The sequence below is a fragment of the Notamacropus eugenii genome, chromosome 1 (assembly GCF_028372415.1).
Source record: "Notamacropus eugenii isolate mMacEug1 chromosome 1, mMacEug1.pri_v2, whole genome shotgun sequence".
NCBI classification, from domain to species: domain Eukaryota; kingdom Metazoa; phylum Chordata; class Mammalia; order Diprotodontia; family Macropodidae; genus Notamacropus; species Notamacropus eugenii.
In genome coordinates, this window is record NC_092872.1 from 447264782 (window position 1) to 447285535 (window position 20754).

At 35.9% G+C, this 20754-nt stretch overlaps 1 protein-coding gene across 6 annotated transcripts in view; it reads right to left on the bottom strand.

The window, feature by feature from the left end:
• The window catches only part of SCAI (suppressor of cancer cell invasion), a 204543-nt gene that overhangs the window by 41328 nt on the left and 142461 nt on the right, over positions 1-20754 (bottom strand). For all 6 annotated transcript variants that reach the window (XR_011972109.1, XM_072631896.1, XM_072631895.1 and 3 more), the window contains 8 exons: positions 17579-17677; positions 15370-15466; positions 14166-14264; positions 13832-13984; positions 6909-7010; positions 5969-6070; positions 4369-4447; positions 1495-1594 (listed from right to left, as the gene is read on the bottom strand). Coding sequence is in view for 5 of the 6 variants with exons in the window: in XM_072631896.1 (XP_072487997.1) it covers positions 1495-1594; positions 4369-4447; positions 5969-6070; positions 6909-7010; positions 13832-13984; positions 14166-14264; positions 15370-15466; positions 17579-17677 (831 nt within the window). In the remaining variant the exon portion in view is untranslated. The remainder of the gene's footprint in view (positions 1-1494; positions 1595-4368; positions 4448-5968; positions 6071-6908; positions 7011-13831; positions 13985-14165; positions 14265-15369; positions 15467-17578; positions 17678-20754) is intronic.

Here is a 20754-nt window from a genome sequence, read left to right on the forward strand (position 1 = left end):
AAGGAAAGGGATTACAAGAACCATTAGCACAATTTAAATTCTCAAGCTCTTTAAACCTTAAAATTTACACATATTTCTGAGGTGCTAGATATAAAAATAAAGATTTCCATTTTACTCTCTCTGAATAATAGTAATTATAAATTAATAGAACATTATTACTGGAAATGACCTTAGAGATTATCTGATCCACCTTTTTCATTGTTCAAATGAGGAAACTAAAGCAAGACTATGATTTGCACCATGTAAAACAGATAGTAGAATTCAGTCACTTAAAGCTCTGTTATAGTAGTGGAGAGAGAATTAAGATAGAATTATCTTAGCCATTTCTAGCTTTCAATCTCTCAAAGTGGGATATTAAACATATACTAGTATGCAATAATGATACTAAATAACTAGAATGCAGAGCACAATATAAAAGCATGAAAGGCATAAGGTGTTATGGAAGATCTAAGGAATAAAACTGATTCCTGACCAGAGGGATCAGGGTAAGAAATGCTAAGAAAAGAATCAAAGTCTCCTGATTAACAGGTCTGTGTCCTCTCCATTAAACCATGTTGTCTCTTCTCTCTCTTGAGCAGAGCTTACCTTTTGGATGGCAGAATGTTCCTCTTCCCATGTCAATAACATTAAGTCCCACCTTTCTAGCCATCAAATATAGGTTTGCCCTCTTACTAGTCAACATCAAGCCATTACAAGAAAAACAAAGGACAAGAACAAACATTGTGAAGAGGATCGTTAGTAGATGAATTTCTACCTACAGTTCTAGTTATATCAATTACCAGAGCTCTGTTTCAGAGATCTTACTCATGTTAAGATCAATATAAGCAAAGGAATTCTTTCTTCCTTGGATAATAAACAAAAAGCTTTTAGTAACTGGTATCAACTGGTTAGCTGTTATTCACTGATTAAGTGACCTTAGGGAAATCACTCCATCTTCCTGAGTTTCAGGTTCCTCATCACTGCTCTGCAGTACCACATAGTTCTCATATTTTAAGTTCTAATTGCTACCATTCTATGTTCTTAGGTCTCTGTGCCTTGACATTTTATATTTCAAAGCTGCCTTCCCAACCAACCTATTTCTAGGTTAATTTTGGATTTTAATGAATGCTTATTAATTATATCCTGTTGCATCTCTGTATTATTAGAAATCTTCTGTTTCAAAAGGAAACTGACATACTTAGGAATCACAAAAGATAGTGCTCTAGGTCTGGAATCAAGGAGACCTGAGTTCAAATGTGGCCTCACACACAGCTACGTAACTCTAGGCAACTCTCAACTTCTATTTGTCTCACAGTGTTCAACTGTAAAATGGGGAGAATAAAAGCACCTAGTACCTACCTCCCAGGTTTATTCTGAGGATTAAATGAGATAATAATTGTTAAGTGCTTAGCATAGTACCTTACACATAGTAGGTGCTAGATAGATTCTTGTTTCCTTCCTTCTCTCTCCCCACCCCCACAAAGGAATAGCTGAAAGCTAAATCGGTTCTCTTACCAGTGCATTTCTTTATGGGTCTGATTTCGTTTGTGGATAGCATCTCCATTTATGATATCTCGATTACTGTTAGTGAGGACTCCTCCAAAATCATATGGGCCTGTAAAAAGAATGGAAAGAAAACTTGACATTAGTTGGAGTGTTACTGTTCATCTTAGGTTCAAAGAAAATGAAAATAGATGAATATGTATTCTCATCAGGAGAGAAAAAGAAGTACACATTTTCCAATCACATAATATAATGCAGTATCTATTCTAAACGATTTCACACAGTGTCTATTTCAACACTATTAAGGGTTTTCTACATTATTTATTTGTTTCTAAAATAGGGCCTAATGAGAAACAAAGTAAAAACTTACTATATGACATTATTGGGAATAGCAAAAGTGATGGAGAAGTTGACTCATTACAATTAAACTTTCAAGAAAAATAACCTTATCATATGAAAATTAATAGGTCCTAAATATCATATTATACAATAAATAGAATAACTGAAATTTTTCCTAATAATTCCTTCCAAAGAACTACAGAAAAAAATTACTTATTTTTAGGTTTGTTCTAGGAGCAGAAATTATTGAACTATTTTAGAAATTTGGGAAGTCTCATAATGATAAATATTTCAGTATCAAGGAAAAGAAAGCAAATTTCAGTGCTATGTCAAGTGCCTTGTTAAGGTGAGCATGGCATAGTACACAGAGAGTCATAGGCAAAGCAAGGAGAATCCAGGATCAAGTTCTATGTCTAAAATATCCTAGGAGTGTGACCCTGGGCAGACCAATGTTATCACACTTAAGTCCTGCAGGCCACATATTGACTTAGAAAACCACAAAGTAATATCACCTATATTATACTGGTTTTACTTATTTTGCTAAACGTTTTCCAATTACATTGTAATCTGACTTGGGTCTCACAGGCTGTGAGTCTGACACCTCTGTTCTAAGAAATTCTCTAGGGTTATATGTTGCAGACTCACATTTGTAAAGGAAATTTCCTCACCTGGAAGTTCTCTCTCTCTATGAAATCTCCAGTTCCTATCCTATGTCCCTTTCTGAAGTCACACTTCAATATTATGAAGTATTATTCTTCAAACTATGCCACCATGAGGCAATGTGGCATATTAGAAAATGTGCTTTTCAAACTGGCTCTGACACCTTCAAGCCATGTGACTTTGGGCACATCATTTCCCCCTTATAGGCCTCAGTTTTCTCATCTAAAAATGGGCGTGATTATGTTTACATGTTCTATCTTACAGGACTGTTGTCTGGAAAATGCTTTACAAATTATAATCATTATTTTTGTTATTCTACATATTCTGAGAAGTCTGTAAGATCGGAAAAATCTTTCAACACACTGAAAGACTTGAATAAAAATTGTACAAAATAATAAGATGGTGAATAGGGGTTTACAATCTGTATCAGTGGAGGGAATAACTAACTCAGTAAAAACAAGGATCCACAAAAGTATCTGTAAATCCAGAATTACGTATGTTTAATTTAATGTAATCAAACATACTTCCCAAGTTAACTTCCCGGATGACTAGCTATTGTGAAGCATGACTGAAAATACGGTTGTTTTACTATAAGGTAGTAGAAAATGGGCAAATTAATAAAAGTTCAATATCCTATACATTAATGTTTTGCCAGTCACACACTAGCCAAAGTCCAGGCCACTTGTCCACAGAGGCTTTCAAGAGTAGCTACTAGAAAAAGTAACAATAAACAATACACTGTGGGACAAACAAAATCTCTTCTTTAATGAAAAATTCACTTCATATTTTCAGATTTAAGAATGAGAGGCAAACAGGGATGAACCCAAAGTCAAATTGGCTAGCCTAGGTACAGGAAACGTAATCAGCATACACTGATGCAAAATAAGACATGCAATATCAAATTGTATTTTTCTCCCCCTCTGCAACAAAAAACTACAGAGATTTGCTTTTCTTTTTAACATTTTAAGAGGGTCTATGAGTCATGCTAGAAAGAGGAAAAAAGCATGCTTTATATAAAGGAATGCAAGTTTCAAAAAAGAAATGAGTTGAAAAACAATCAAGGAAATGAGACAGAATTTCTTTCCACCAAAGAAACTGCTTTAATTACTTAAATCAACTTATTTAAATATTCTGATCATTTTATATTCCTATCAGAAAGCTTTCAGTTTTACCAGCAGCATCCTAATATTCAACTTGGTTTAAAAAAAAAAGAGAAATGTAAGGAAGAATAAAATCAACAAAATCATGACAAGGGCTTGAACTTTCACAGTAATAGAAGTATAATGACTTCTACAAAGATTCTCAGCCACACTGCAGCCACAGACTCAACTATGTAATTCACCAGAGGCTCAGGGAACAAGAACATGAAGGAGAAAATCATATTATGAAGTCCAGATCAACAAACCAAATGAACTTTGGGGGAGTCTTCAAAATCAACAATATTCATATGATATTCAGGAAAAAGCTGAGGCATGTTCTTAACGTGTGATCAATAGGTTCACAGAAACAATTTAGAGCTAGACTGAACTTTGGAGATGATGATCTTATCCAATTTCATTTTATAGAAGGAAACTGAGGCCCAGGGAAGTAAAGAAGCCAGATAGTCACAGCTAATAAGCAATAGAACATGAATTCAAATCTACAGGTCTTTGGACTCAGTTTAAGGCTCTTTTACATGACTAATAGGTTTCTATACATACTGTTTAAGCAAACAGAATTAGCTGGGGTCTACAGGAGCATTACATTCAAAAGACAAACTGAAACTTTAAAGTGGATGCCTCTTGAGAAAGGCATTTTGAGACAGTCAGGAGGCCACAAGCCATCATCTTGCAGAATATAAAGAGAATTCAAGCCCTGCTCATGACAGGGAGCATTCCTTTATTATACCTTCACTATCAGAACGACCTGTGGGAAAAACTCCAGTAGCTGACAGGTAAATCAGGAGCACACTGTTGGCTGGCAGCTCCTGGAATTTAAGACATACACATATATAAAACAATAAACAAGGAGAAATGTGCTTTCAAAAATATAATTTGTGACATATTCAAGAGTAATTAATTCCCCTATCACACACAATGTGGTGACAGCCAGAGCCAAATTTAAAATGCTATTCTATTTTCCAGCAAAAATTTTAGTTTTATTGGCTTAGAGATCACAGAACATTAGAGGTACAAGGGGCTTAGTAATTATTTTAGTCCAATCCTCTCATTTTACAGATAAGAAAACTGAGGCTTAGAAAACTAAGTGACTAGTTCAAGGTCACACAACTATTAAATAGCAGAGGTGGACTCAAACACAGATCTTCTGACTCAAGACTAACAGCCTTACCACTAAACCAAATTCTACTCTTTAATTTCTACTTGCTCCATAATTGTCTCCACAGCAAACACTCAAAAAGCTAACCACTAATCAATGTATATATCATCACAAATTATAAAGATTTTCTTTAAACACTAATATCCAAGTAATGGGTATTTTTTTGCATGCCTAAATTCAGATTTGGAGGCAGCTGGGTGGTGCCATGGGCAGAGTGCTGGGCCTGGAGTCAGGAAGATTTATTTTCCTGAGTTCAAATCCAGCCTCACACACTTAGTAGCTGTGTGACTGTGGGCAACTCACTTAACCACTGTTTGCCTCAGTTCCTCATCTGTAAAATGAGCTGGAAAAGAAAATGGAAAAACCACTCCAGTATATTTGCCAAGAAAACTCCAAATGGGGTCATGAAGTCAGATATGACTAAAAAACTACTGAACAACAAATTCAGATTCAAGGCTAGAGGTAGGTTAAAAAAAAAAAGCAGGAACCTAAGGCACAGCAAGTGAAAAGGGTAGTACAAGGGACAGTTTTTAAGATACAGGCTTTTATAATTGCACAAATGCTTCAGTGGACACTAATGCATACATAAATGGTACCCTTTTCAAAAGTAAAGGGGTATAACACTCAACCCTTCCTTGGTTGCAAAAATGCCTTGTTCCAGCTCTGCCTAAAATAGTGAAATAATACTTACTGGGCTAAAAGACAAACTCTCCTCCCAGGCATGTTTAAAAAGGCTCTATGTCAGAGGTCGAGGAAAATAAAAATCTGCGCTCTTTAATCTCCCAAGTTGTTACAAATGAAAGAGTATATTTAGGGTGTTTCTTGATATCTAACAAATATATGTATAACAATACACTGTTTCACCTGATGAGGTGCTGGCAATAATTATTATGCCTGCAGTGTGGGAGCCATAAACACAGTAAGCACAGGGGTAGTTCATCAACACATTCACTAACTTTGCTGAAAAAACATTCATTAATTTTCCTTAGGAAAATATATATCACATGCTCTTTTAATACTACACAGGGACACTGAGGATTCCTATTTTCCACATTCAAAAGCAGGTGTTTCATTTGAATATGGCTCACCAAATGTCTCACTGATATAATAATGTTTCTTTTAGGACTTCCTTTTTTTTTCTCTAGGCAATAGAAAATGTGATCACACAAACCTTAAAAGAAGCTGCTAAAAATGTATATAGCTGGCTGAAGGTTGGTTTGTACAGCAGATATTTATGAGGGTTTTCTCGCCGGGCAGGCTTGTCAGAGGATTCCTATAACCATACAAAATACCAAAAAAATAAATAGCTTGAGTTTATTTTAATGGACAATTTTCAGTTTTTTCCATGAAGCAAATATGTAATGGTACACTAATAACAAATGCCACTTTATTGGACTCATGTTGCCCAGGAAAGAAAAAACTTTTATGGCTTAAGACCTTTACAGAAGACCTCCTCTGATATATGAACATGGTATAAAGGTGAATTTACATCTTGAAGGTTACTTCTAATAGGGTCAAGCTCTGACATTTTTTTTTAATTTTTAAAAATTTTATTTATTTTTAGTTTTCAACAATCACTTACATAAGCTTTTTGAGTTTTAAATTTTTCTCCCCTCTCCCTCCTCCCCTCTTCCCAAGACAGCATGCAGTCTGATATAGGCTCTATACATTCATATGAAACATATTTTCACATTAGTCGTGTTGTAAAGAAGTATCAGAACCAATGGGAGGAACTACAAGAAAGAAGGAACAAAACAAAACAATGAAAGAAAAAAAGAGTTCCTCTGACATTTCTAGCTGTGATTATAGATTCAGAGAGGAATTACAAGTCATTTGAGGATGAGCCTAGCCCAATGCAAAGAAGTTCATTGCCAGAATACCAGTTACTTATTCTGATCACAATAAAAAAAGAAAACTGCACATGTAGTAGAGGAATTGCAATCTATGTCTGTGAAAGAAACATCCACAGTAATGAAAACATAGATCTCCTAAAGGCCTGAAGAATTACTTTTACAATACACTAATCCTTGGGTTATAAGGAAACAAAAGACTTCTTTCTGTACACAGAAGAAGCAGTTTTGCCCAGCTTGCAAACCACAGAGGACTGTCACCTGCATTCCAGGTTTGTTCATCTGTGAAGCTAAATTCATTGGCTCTCGTTCTAAGGCCTGCAACATTCGGAACATGTCAACGGTTAGTTCACTGAACTTCACCTACAAAAGAAATAGACCAAAATATTAATACATTGGTCAAGGGAAAAGTTGTCTTAAGCAAAGCCCAGTAAACCTTAAATATAACATGCTGACAAAAGTTACTGTCAACTTGCTTAACCTCCTTTTCTTAAGTTCTCTTAACTATAAACAAGTCACATTAAGTAATTAGTCAGTCAATAAACATTTATTAAGCACCTACTATGTGTTAGGCACTGTGCTAAGCATTGAGCATACAAGGAAAGGTAAAAGATAGTTCTTGCTCTCAAGGAATTCACCATCTAATGGCAGAGACAACGTGCAAACACTTAGGTTTAAACAATCTAAACAGAGTATGAATTGGAAGTAATCAATAGAAGGAAGGCATTAGAATTAAGAGGAATGGGGAAAGATTTCCTATAGTAGGTGAGATTTTAGCTGTGACTTGAAAGAAGCCAGGAGGTAGACATAAGGAGGGAAATCATTCTGGGCATGGGGGAGAGGGAGGGGAAAATGGCAGAGAAAAGAGAAACAGCCACTGAAAATGACTGAAGTTGGGGGGGAGGGGGGAAGCAAACATGGAGAAACAGAGCAAGCAATATAGCTGGGCTCTCCCAACATTTCCTTCCAAATAATTTTAAAATAATGCATCAAGTTGAATTACTGGAATGGCAGAGCCAACAAAAGGTTGGGGTGAAATATTTTTTCAGTACAAGATAACTGAGGAAGTCGGAAGGAGAGGTCTGTGACACCAGGATGGGGGTTGGCACACAGCATACATAACAGCAATATAAACTGTGAGATATGACAGCGGCAGCAGTTTCAGCAGCTCTCAGCCCAGAGACAGTAAGGGAATTGGAAAACCAGTTAGAAAAAGATTACAAGGGACCCCTCTGCTAGTACTGGGCACTGAATAGGGCACTGTGAGGCAACTCGAATGCACATATCTATTTCGAAATTGTAGTTCCAAGGCAAAGAGGAGCACCTTCAGTCACAAGGGATTAGGGGCAAGCCCAATAGTAGTGTTTATGGCTGCAGGGGATCAGGGACCCTTTCTGAGTAAAGACTAGAGTGCAGACCAGGAGAGCAGTGCCCTCTCTCCAAATCACACCATCATAGAATCATTGAAAACTTTCAACCCCACCCCACCCCAGAACTAGCTCTGAAAATAGCACAGCAAAAAAGCCTGAAGCTCAAGTCAGTGCTGTACTCCCCACCTCAAGTGAACAGATCTCAACTTTTACATAAAATTCAAGAAACAGGTTGGGGAAATGAGCAAACAACCAAAAAAGAACCCAATTGTAAAAACGTACTATAGTGACAGCAAAGTTCAGACACAAATTCAAGAGAAGATCACTGATGTCAAAATAGCGATAAGCAAAGCCTCAAAGAAAAAAATGTAAATAGGACACAAGTCCAATAAGAATTCTTGAAAGAGATAAAAAATTATTTAAAAACTCAAATAAGTGGCAGAGGAAAAATTGGGAAAAGAAATGAGAACAATGCAAGAAAATTAAGAAAAGATAATTAACAGTATATTAAAAGAGGTACAAAATGAAGAAAATAATACCTTAAAAAAAACAGAATTACCCAAATGGTAAAAGAGACATAAAACTTCACTGATGAAAAGAACTTAAAAAGAATTGATCAAGTGGAAAAAAAGGTACAAAAATTCACTGAAGAAAATAATTCCTTACAAATTAGAATTAGGCAAGTGGAAGATAATGACTCTATGAGACATGGAGAAACAGTAAAACAAAGTCAGAAGAATAAAAAAAATAGAAGAAAATGTGAAATAAACTCATTGGGAAAATATTTGATACGGAAAATAGTAAAAGAGATAATTTAAAAATGAATGGCCTACTAGAAAGCCATGATCAAGAGGCTAGACATCATATTTCAAAAAACTGTAAAGGAAAATTGCCCAGATATCCTCGAACCAGAGGGTAAAATAGAAACTTTGAAAGAAACCACGTATTACCTCCTGAAAGAGAACTCAAAAAGAAAACTCCCAGGAATATTATCACTAAATCCCAGAGCTCCTACATAAAAGAGAAAATATTGCAAGCAGCCAGAAAGAAACAATTCAAATATTATGGGGCCACAATCAGTGTCACACAAGATTTAGCAGTTGCCAGGTTAAAAGAGCCGAGGCCTTGCAATATGATATTCCAGAAGGCAAAGGAGCTAGGATTACAACCAAGAATAAATTACACAGAAAAAGTGAGTGTAAACCTTTTTTGGGGGGAGGAGGGGATGGACAGTTAATGAAATAGAGGATTTTCAAGTATTCATGATGAAAAAGATCAGTGATGAAAAGAAAATTTAACTTCCAAATACAAGACACTAGTAAAAGCTTTTACAGAAGAGGGAAAAATGAGGCAGGGAGGGTGGAAGGGCAGACTTCAAAGGAAAAAGAGGGTCAAAGTATACATATGGATTTGTAGTTTTGTGTGTAACACTTTTTCCTCTTCTTCTTTGTGTGTAGAAATGCTCATGCTTGCTAATTTGGTAAGTTCAGAAATCAAAAATAAAGTTTAATAATTTTTTAAAAGACATTTAAAAAAATTATTGAAGTCAGGCAATAGCATGCCTTATTCAAGGAAGAACAAGGAGATCAATGTCATTGGACCAAAGAGTATGTGGAGGGGGTAAAGAATAAGGAGGCTGAAAAGGTGAGGGAGGAGGAGAGATAAGTTATGAAGGACTTTGAATGCCACAGGGAAGATTTTGTATTTGATCCTAAAGTGGTAGGGAGCCTCTAGAGTTTATCAAAGAAGGGAGTGACATAGTCAGACCTGTACTCTAGGATGATCACTTTGACACCTGAGTAGAAGATGGATTGAGGTAGGAAAAGATTTATGGCAGATAGACAACTGGCAAGCTATTAACTATTATGTAATGAAGTGATGAAGACCTGCACCAGAGTGGTGTGAGGGTTAGAGAAGAGAAGGGGTCTATGCAGAAATGTTGCAAAGGTAAAATCAACAGGCTTTGCAAAAGATTAGATATGGAGGAGAAAGAGTGAAAAGAGTGAAGACTCAAGGAAGACATCAAAACTGTGAACAAGAGAAAGTGGGAGGGTAGTGGTCCTGTAATTAGGGTCCAGTGTCAAACTGAGGAGGCCTGGTTCCAATTTGTTATGCAATTGGCATGCACTGCTTAATAAATCAATATGCTTGGAAGCTTGTGCCTTTGTTTCCTCAATTATTTCAGATTTCACCTACTACAGTTTTTGGTGCAGGTTGAAATATAGGACCCTGACCACCAAAACTGTCTTTCATAAAAACCAGAATAATCTGGTTAATCTTTCACTGAGGGACTTTTTCACAGAAGATTGCCCTGGATATCAGATTCCCCCTTTCTCCTGTCTCAATTTCATTTTTTCCAAGTGAGATCCTCACATTATTTGCTACAGAAAGCAAACCTCCATGCACTGCTTTCTAGGGGAGACTGAGAAAGCTCCTATGTCACTGGAAAAGATAATCCCCCATACTTCTTGGGGAAGGTTAACTCTCACATTGTTGGGGAAGTAGAAAGCTCGAAGGAGTCCCTTCAAAGGAAGAGATAAACATAAGCTTCTTCAATGCAGGAGAAACCCCCTTAGGGAAATAAGCTAGGGTAAACCTCCACACAGTTGGGAAAGTTCCCTGGGGAGATTATGGGATCTAAGAATAGCTTCCAGATGGGAACCCCCCTGGAAAAATGTCTTTTGGAATGAGACCAGGGAAAAGAGTGCACTGTCAAACTGACACCCCCTTAGGGAAATTCCCATACAGCAATGGAGGAGGTGACTAAAAGATAGTGCTCTCAGATTATGCGAAAATACATAAATATCCAAATGGGTCGCAAAATAGGCTTGAAGAAAGGACTTTTAATTGCAGGAAATTCAAGGCTTTGAGATTAGACTTTCAGTAGAAGATAAGGCTTGTAAGTATGTTTTATCATTTTGCTAAGGAAGGTGCACTAAACTATGTCTTGTTATGGCAGATTTTAGCAGAATTACCTAGGAGTCACTGCGAAGGATTTTGAACCAAGAGGCAGAGCCTCCTTCAGAGATGTCCTGAGAATGAGGTCTGTTTCAGAATGTCCAAGAGAAAATATTTCCAGGGACCATACAACTACATGGGACATCTGAGACCGAAGATGCTGATTAAATAAACATTGGTAGAGGGTTACTAGGATAACAGGAAACTTGATGTTATTTAATGTTGATGATCATCATTATATTGTTTTAGCTTTTTGTTTCATGGTGTTCTTTCGCTGTCTTCTTGGTTATTTTCGTGATATATAAATCTGCCCTCCCAAAATTGATCTAATGTGAGTCCTCTAAGTATGTTTGATCTATAGTCTGACTTAGTTTGCTTTTAGTCTATTTAACAAGGGTTGTATAAAATCATTATTGTTCTTTTCCTCCCCAGAGGCAATCAGAGTTAAGTGACTTGCCCAGGATCACACAACTATAAGTGTCTGAGACTAGATTTGAACTCAGGTCCTCCCGATTCCAGAGCTGTTGCTCTAACCGCTGTACCACCTAGCTGCTCCCATTATTGTTCTTATACTCTGTGTTAGATGTTGTACTAAGCTAAGAGACAAGACACTTCCCAGTGGTCTTTTCTTATTACAAAAGGTTGACAGTAAGAATAAGCACATTAAAAACCTTATAAATTTGGTTTATATTTAAGTGAACCATGAGCCCATGATTCAAAAGGGGTATCTGAAAGAATTGTGGGAACTGTGTGAACCAAACTGACTCCAACTTGTAAAACTGACACCATTTTGATACCTAAGTTTCATTTTCCTGTAAACTTTACTTACTTGCTAATGATAGATATTGAATAATATCCTGTTTAACATCCAGAAAAGTATACCTGCTTACTCTCCACACTCCCAAATCTAGAAAGATTACCTAAACTTATCTTTTAATGCACATAAATCTGTCTCCCCCTGTATGTGGGGTCCAGTACCAAGCTGACGAAGCCTGGTCCCAATTTGTTATGCAATTGGCATTCATTGCTTAATAAATCAATATTTTTGGAAGCTTGAACCTTTGTTTCTTCAGTTATTTCAGATTTCACATTAGGAAGGGAACCAAGGGAAAGTAGTGTCAAAAAAACTTAGAAAAAAGAGAGTATCAAGGAGAAGAGAGTGAGTAACAATGTCAAAGACCACAGGGTTCAAGAAAGATGAGGATTGAGAAAAGGCCATTCCATTTGGCAATTAAGAAATCATTAAAGTAACTTTAGAAAGAGCAGTTTAAGTTGAATAGAGCCTGGAACACAGATTGTAGAGTTAAGACAGTGAGAGGAAATAAAAAGCAAGCACCTTAGGCAGATGGCCTAACATTAAGGAGTTTAGTCACAAATAAGAGTGAAGATATGAGATGAAACCTAACAGGGATGGATGGATCAAATGAGGGGTTTTTTTTGAGGAAGAGAGAGACATTGGACATGTTTCTTAGCAGTAGGAAGCAGTCAGTTAGCCAAGGAAAGAATGATGAGAAATGAGAGAGTGGGACAATCTGCTGGATAAGAAGGGATGAAACTGGATCACTTGTACATGTAGAAGTATTTGTCTTAGCAAGAAGAATCACCTCTTCATGTGAAACAGGAGTGAAGGAAGAGATAATGGCAGAAGGCAGAAGGGTGATGAGAGATTAGGAGAAAAGAAGAGGAAGCTTTTGGTGAATGGCCTCAATTTTTCAGTGAAATATAAGGCAAGCTTCTCCATTGAGAGGGAAGAGGCAGAAGGAACAGAAGAAATGAAAGGGTTTGGAAGAACTGCTACATTGAGTAAGAGAATGAGTTATTTGAGGAGGTGTAAAAGAGTCACCTTGAAGATGTGAGGTTATGCCACATAAACTTATAGAGGAAGTACCTTGGTTTCATGAATGTCAGCATATGAACACTACACAAAAGGTTGATGGGTGTATTGGAGAGAAGACTGATTTTGGTATCAAAAGTTCAGATCCTAGTCATTACTTACTACATGAATGATTTGGGGTCGCTCTCCGGACCTCAGTTTTCTCCTTTGTTAAAAAGGAAGAAGTTGTACTAGCATCATAAAAGCAAGAGCCAGAAGGCATTTTCAAGACCATCTAACTTATTAGCTTCCAGCTCTATGATTTACTCCCAAATGCCATTAAAATGTTTTCATTCTATGCCACATGTCCCCTCTACTTTGCTAGAAAATGGGATAAAATTATCTCTGTAAAGAAAAAATAGTTGCAAAACCATATGCTTTACTTCTCTTTCAAGTTTAAGAAATGTTTAAGAACTTTTCTAATTAATTATTTTAGTGTCTACAGCACATAATTAAATGTCAGGTTTCAAAAGTTTGTACAATAAACAGCAACATGATATTAAAATACAAAATTTAATTTTCTTAAATACTTCTTTTTTAATACATCTAAATTTTTTCCAAAAACTATCATAATTAAAAGGTATAGGATGCTAGGGAACTAACACAACACATTGATAAATAGATATAAATGAGATGAATAATTATTCCAAGAACTGCTACTAGCGCTGTGTTTATTGATAGGGATCTATTCTATACTTCTTAAGTTTTCCAATAAATCTATCTAGTTATTTCTGTGAATGGTCTATCATTATACTGGACTATAAGTTCCAAGGGGGCAAAGGACCACATTTTTAATCAAGTAATGTACTTTCCAGCATAGTATTCTGCATATTCTGTCAGCATTTAACATTTGCTTTTGAATCCTCATTATAGACTTCAAGAAAATATGATAAATGCATTAGGAAAATAATATTGCTAATTCTACTTTGACAAGTCTCCTATTTTTCTAGGCAAAGTTTCAATATTCCATAGTAATTCTTTACCTGATTATTACAGTTGCCAATAATGAGTGCATCAGCCAAAGTCAACTGTCCTACAATCATCCCTTGCTCTAACAAGGGGGCCCCTGCTTCAGCCAATCGGTTAGATGTGATAACAATGGTATTGTCATCATTTAAAACCATGACTGGATCTGCCTAGAAAAAGAATCAGTCACAAGTTAACCATACAAAAATTTTACAAAGGAAAAGACTTTCAGATACAAACAATTAGGCTTCTTTTCTGTGCACACAAAGACATACACATACACACACCATATATGGTAAAAATGTGCCCATACACATGTGTAGCCTGATATAAACAACCAAGTAAGCCAACCTCAATGAACGCTGCAACTTCCTGAAGTACCAGGTTCCACTCCACCTGATCTTCAGTATTAAAGCGATGAGTGTAATCTTCAATTTCATCAGATAGCTCCTGATTTTAAAAATCCACAAAGGAAAAAAGATTTTAGACAACTTACTTAAGGGTATCTAGACATTTAAAAATCATTAATATCTGAAAGAATGGAATTGATATATGCAGGCAATCTTATTCTGAAAATATTGTCATCACAGAACTCCAAGTGCAGCCTGAATGACTATATCCCAGGGATATGATTCCTATTTTGATACTGTTTGAATTAGATGACCTCATAGGATCTTTTCAACCCCTTTCAATTCAACTCTTAAGATTCTATGATAAAGCTATTGAAAAACCCCCAAGAAGAAAAGAACAGAACCAAGACATGCCTTTGATCCAAAACTAGAATATGGCATTGTTCATTCATGAGTAATTCTTATACCCAGCTGTTCAGATGCTACCTCCTCCTGACTACTTAGGTTAGAATATAAGTACAGAGGAAAGGTTCAAACAGAATATGAGAACAGAAATACTTCTAGGTGGGGGTGGAGGGAATAAAGGTGTGAGGGAATCAGGGAAAGATTTACGGGAAAAGTGACACATGAGATAGACATTAAAGAAAAGTAAAAATGTTGAAAGGGAGAGACAGGAAGGAAGTGAAGGTAGTCTTTTCCAGGCCTACCTGTATATATGTATATATACAAGCATGAGAAGAGGGCAAGATGAAGCAAGTAAATAATGGTTAATCTAGTCTGATAGAAACACAGAGGAAATGAAGGTTAATAAGGAGATAAAGCTGGAAAAGGAACCAGGAATCAAACTGATGGAGAGCTCTGAGTACCAGGCTAATACTTAATTTTTTTTTTGTCTGAGATATCATTGACTTTTGCTATTACTCTGTCAGTAAAGAACTACCCTAGATTGTAAGAATAACTGAGACTATGGAAGTCATTTTAAAATTCAATTTGATCCCCCCAAAATGGGACTGTCTACATATAGATAAATGGTTCTCAGACTAGTGTATCAGTATTACCTAGGATAGAAGAACCAAATTAAAATCTTGCTAAGTTCAATTATTTATCATTTTATAATCAATACACAAACACACATACATAATCAATAAAAGGTAAAATAGTGATAATGAGGTTTGAAGTTTCTCATCCTTCCAACTTCCACATACCTTGACCAGATCCTTGACAACATCCATTTTATTGAGGAGAAGGCAAACCACTATAAATCTTGCATAGTACCGTAGCTTCTTAACCACCAGTTCAGGTCTATGGCAGGAAAAGATAAAATAATCATTTAAAAATATATATATTTAACCATTCCTGTTTTCCATGGCATTTCATAAGTCATTATATCATCAAGATGTCAGATCCTATGATGAGATATAATATAGTAGTTTTCCCCAAATATTCTCCTTCTGTGGTATACTTGTGACAATAACTGAACTGGTGAGAGAAGGTGGTGGTCTCATACATTCTGGCAGTGCTAGTGGCATAGGCAGGACTTGAATAACTTTGACTATAATACAGAAAAGGAAATAAAAGTATCCATCATGACTTGTTTGCCATGGGGGGTTCATATTAGATTCAAAAATCTCCCAAACCTGAAGCAAGCCTCAAGTTGGGGTGTAGTTCTGGAGAGTGGAGAAAGAAGAATTTTTTATGGAAGACAAAGAAGGCCAGATGGGATATTATGTGTGTGTATGTATCCACATACCATATATGTGTGTGTGTATGTGTGTGTGTATGTATATGTATATATATATACATATACATACACATACACATACACACACACATACATATACATACATATGACCCAGAAAGGGAGAAAGGGGGGTTGTAGGTTTGTAGGAATGAAGCAGGGGTCAGCAGGGCACATAAAGAGTTTGGAATGAGAAGTATATCAAAAGCTATAGGCAAGTTGTATATACTACTTGGCTGAGAACTGCATGCTCTTAAGGCAAGTTTGATTTTAAGACTATCTAACGAGGAAATGAAATTAAAGGACTATGTACTGGGCTTAGAAAGAATAAAATGAAGCTGGGGAGATCCATAGTACAACAATAGTAAGGTGGAGTTGGGAGTGAGGAAAAAGCATAAAGAATCTCTATGATTCTATGATCCTGCATGATTAAAGGCCATATGAGTGAAGAAGGATGAGGCAGCATCTGTGCATGCTTGTGGCTGGCAACATACAGATCTCTACAAGAATTAGTTGATTTCAGTTTCACTCAGGAGTGTGTATTAAGACATGTTTTTTGTGAGATGCATAGCAAGTGGCAAGTACAAGCTACACTCCATGCTTAAATTACAAAGTATTCAAGTTACTTTGAGAGTAAGGAGAAAGGTAAGGACACTGGGTATAAAAAAATGATAAGGAAAGCCAAGACTGCTACAAGACACAAATTAGTCCTTTAGAACACGTTGGTGTAATCTCAAAATACTAGCTGGCATTGTTATTACATAGAACATAGTGATGAAGATTTTATCTGCCTGAAAATAATGGGCTTCCCAGTGTAACCTTGAGATAAGTGAACTCATACTACAGTACTTATTCTAAGAACTTTGTTCTAATCTCAGCACTGTCACTTATTAACTATGTGATTTACAAAGTCATCTAATTTCTTTGAAACTCAGTTTCCTTGTCAATAAAATGGGTATAACAACATTTGTGTTGTTGCAAAGATTAAGATTATGAAGTACTCTGTAAAATATAAAACTCTATACTAATATAAGGGATCATCATCATCATTCCAAAGGTTTTCATTTCCTTATCATACGAAAGAACCAATAATTACATTTTTTATGTTTTTATATATTTTCTACATATACATAAATGTACAGGTATATACATACATGTACATATTCTGTAATCACTGTCCTATGGAATAACACTAAGAAATGGTTGAAACTAAACAATGAAGAGACTATTAGATAGCTCATGTTTGCTCTGATGAGGCTATTAAACTTCAAAAAGTATAGGCAAATTTTGTTAAAGAAAGTATAAGTAATAAGAAGAACCATTCTCTTTTTTATTTCATACTCAGGGTTATCTCAAGAATATTGAAAAGAAATATTCCTATCAATGAGGCAAACAAAGATTATGAAGTACACAATTAAACATTTAATTGTCAAATTAGCTTCAAATCTTTGCTCTCTCGACAGAATTCAAATTTGAAGTTATTCAAACGAACACAAAAGTATCACAAAAATTTGAGCTTTTCTACCTAATTTTGTTATATAATTCAATCCAATCAACATTAAGCAACTACTCTGTGATGCACTCACTTAGATATATAGAAACTAAATAAAGTGTAGTACATGAGTGTTAGATACCATATTTATAAACTGATAGGTATTGTGTTACTTCCACCATACCTGTCCTCTTTACTGACTTGAGAGTAATAAGATCTCTGTCTGATTGCAGAGTAGAAGGAAAAGGCCTCATTCAGATAGCTGGTCTCAGATGTACGCAGGCTGTAGGAGAAATATATCATCTTAATTCTCTATACCTGGGGGTATCTCAAACTCTCCAAATATAAAGGTACTTGGTTCTTCTACTATCTACTAAAATAATGGAGCTTCTTTTTCTATACTATAAGCTCCTCAACAGCAGGCAGTACATATTCTTGATCAGATTTCAGCTCAGTATAAAAAAACTTCCTAGAAACCAGCACTGCACCGAAATAAAGTGGGCTGCCTTGGAAAGTAACTAGTTATTTGCCATCTTCAAACAAGCTGGATGACCACTTGTTGGAGAAGTTGTAAGGGGGATTCATGCTTCAGATATGGATGGGTTAAACTAAATGACCCCTAGTGCTGTAAGCATGATTAAGATTCTTCAATGTAAAAAAAAAAACTGGGAAACTGTCAAGCAAAACTTGCCTTTAGGATCCTTCACCTTCTCACTTTTTGAGGTGTGTCTCCTGCTTGTGCCACCCAGTTCAAGTAGTGAGGGACTATTCTCATCATACTTAACTTGTCCCACTATAGTGCTTTAACCAGGTCACCCCTCCCTAGATTTTTCAGTCAGCATTTCTTACAGCATAATAATAGATCAACACATTAATACACCATTTTTTAAATCATTCTTCAAATGTTAGGCATCTATATACTTTGCATTTTTTTCTTACTATAAAAATTATGAATATTTTAGTGTATATGGAGCTTTTTCTGTTTGACTTAGGGTATTCTTAGGATATATACCTAGAAGTGAGATCTCTGGGTCATTTTAAAAAGTGACATTTTAGCCACTTTCTAAGTATAATTCCAAATTGATTTCCAGAACAGAACAGACCAATTCATATAGATCCCCCAAAGGGGGATCAATGAATCTGTCTTTTCATGGCCCTTCCAACACAGACTGCTTCCCTCTTTTCTCATCTTTACCAATTTGCTAGGTATAAAGTGGAACCTCAAGGTTATTTTGATCTGCATCTTTCTTTTTATAATTCAGTTTTATTTTTGCTCAATTAGCAAAAAGCTCTCCCCCTCATGCCCCTCCCCAATTGAAAAAGAAAAACAAAAAACCTATTACACATTTAGTGAAGTAAAACAAATTCCAGCATTGTCCATGTCTTTAAAAAAAAAACCTTAAACTATATTCTGAGTCTTCTACTTTTCTATCAAGAGATGGTAGCATGTTTCACAAGTCTTTTAGAATATGTGTGGTCATTACACTTATCAGAGCTCCTAAGTATTTCAAAGTTGTTTGCCTTTACAATATTATTGTCACTGCATAAAATGTTCACCTGATTCTGCTCGTTTCATTCTACATCAGTCTTTTCAGTTTTCTCTGAAACCATCCCTTTCATCATTTCTTACAACAAAATAGTATTCCATCACATCTATATGCTATATCTTGTTTGGTCATTCTTCAATTAATGGTCACTCGCTCACTTTCCAATTCTTTGTCACCACATGTAGAACTACAATAAATATTTTTTAACTTCTTAGAATTTGTTTTGCTTAGGATTGTCCCCTCTCTTAATATGCTCTCTTTATTTTCCTCTCTCCTGAATTCCTTTTCCCTCCTGTTTCTCTCTTGAGTAAAATGCTTGTGTGTGTGTGTGTGTGTGTGTGTGTGTGTGTGTGTGTGTGTGTGTGTGTGTGTGTGTGTGTGTGTGTGTGTGTGTGTGTGTGTGTGTGTGTGTGTGTAAGTAATCCTCTCTTCTTTGGTCAGTTTAGATGAGGGTGAGGTTCAAGTATCCCACCACACCCCTCATTTTCTGTATAGACTTCTATTTATATGCCTTGATTCTGTGAGATTATTTTCCCCATCCTTCCTTGCTCCCCCAGTATGTTCTTCTTCCCCTCTCTTTCCATTCATTAATTAAGACATAACAGAATTGTACCCAAGCTCTCAGTCTAATTAAGCTCTCTCTACAATCCCTGATGATAAGGTTCTGGGGGTGGGGTGGGGAAATGGGACACAATTATCATCAACCCATAGCAGAATGTAAGCAGACTGTCCTTTTTTAGTTCCTTATGACTTACACTCATGTTTACATTTTTGTGTTTCTTTTGACTCCTGTGTTTGCACTTCAAAGTATCTATGCAGCTCCTTTTCAGCAGGAATACTTGGATGTCCTTTATTTCATTAAAGATTAATTTCCCCTCAGCAGGATTATAATCAGTTTTGCTAGCTAATTTATTCTTAGCTATAAGCCCATATCCTTTGCTTTCTCAAATACTGTACTGCAAGTTTTTCATTCCTTTAGAATGGTAGTTACTAAACCAACTGTGATCCTGACTCTGACTGTCAGATCTGAATTCTTTATAGATTTTTTCTTAGTATTTGTTCTTAGACCTGAAAGTTCTAGATTTTAGCAATTTTGTTAGAGGGATTTTCATATGGGGGTTCCTTTTATGAGGATGGATTTTTTTTTTTCTAAATATCTACATTGGTCTTTGGTTCTAAGAGATATAAGATTTCGTGAAGTAGGATGTCGTCTCTCTTTTCTTTTGGTGAGAGCTTTCATTCACTTCAGTACCTCTTAAATCATCTATCCTCAATCTCTTTTCCAGGTCAGTTGTTTTTGCTATGGAGATCCTACATTTTCTTCTACTTCTTTAGTCTTTTGACTTTGTTTTAATATTTCTTATTGTCTCATGGATTCATTGGCTTCCATATGGTTCATTTTAATCTTCAAAGAATTTGTTGTTTGGGTATGATTTTGTACCTCTTGTGACAAGCTATTAATTTCCTTTCTACTTCTTCCTATTGCTCTCATTTCGTTTTCAATTTTTTTTTTCCTCTAGTACACTCATTTTATTGACAAAAAAAACTTTTTAAAATTCTTACTTCAACTCTTTCCAGTTGAACTTGTTAAAGATGTGTTTTTCTTTGAGGCTTTGCTTGTAGATGTAATGGAATCATTCTCTTTTTCTGGGTTTGTATCTTGAACCTCCCTGTCACTATGACATTTTTTTACAGTGACATTCTTTTTTTCTCCTCTTTTTTCCAGCCTTCTTCCTGACTTTGAATTTTATGTTAGGGCTGAAGGAAAAGGCTAGGCTGGTCTTGCTGTCGCTTTCTTGGGGTACTAAGTGTT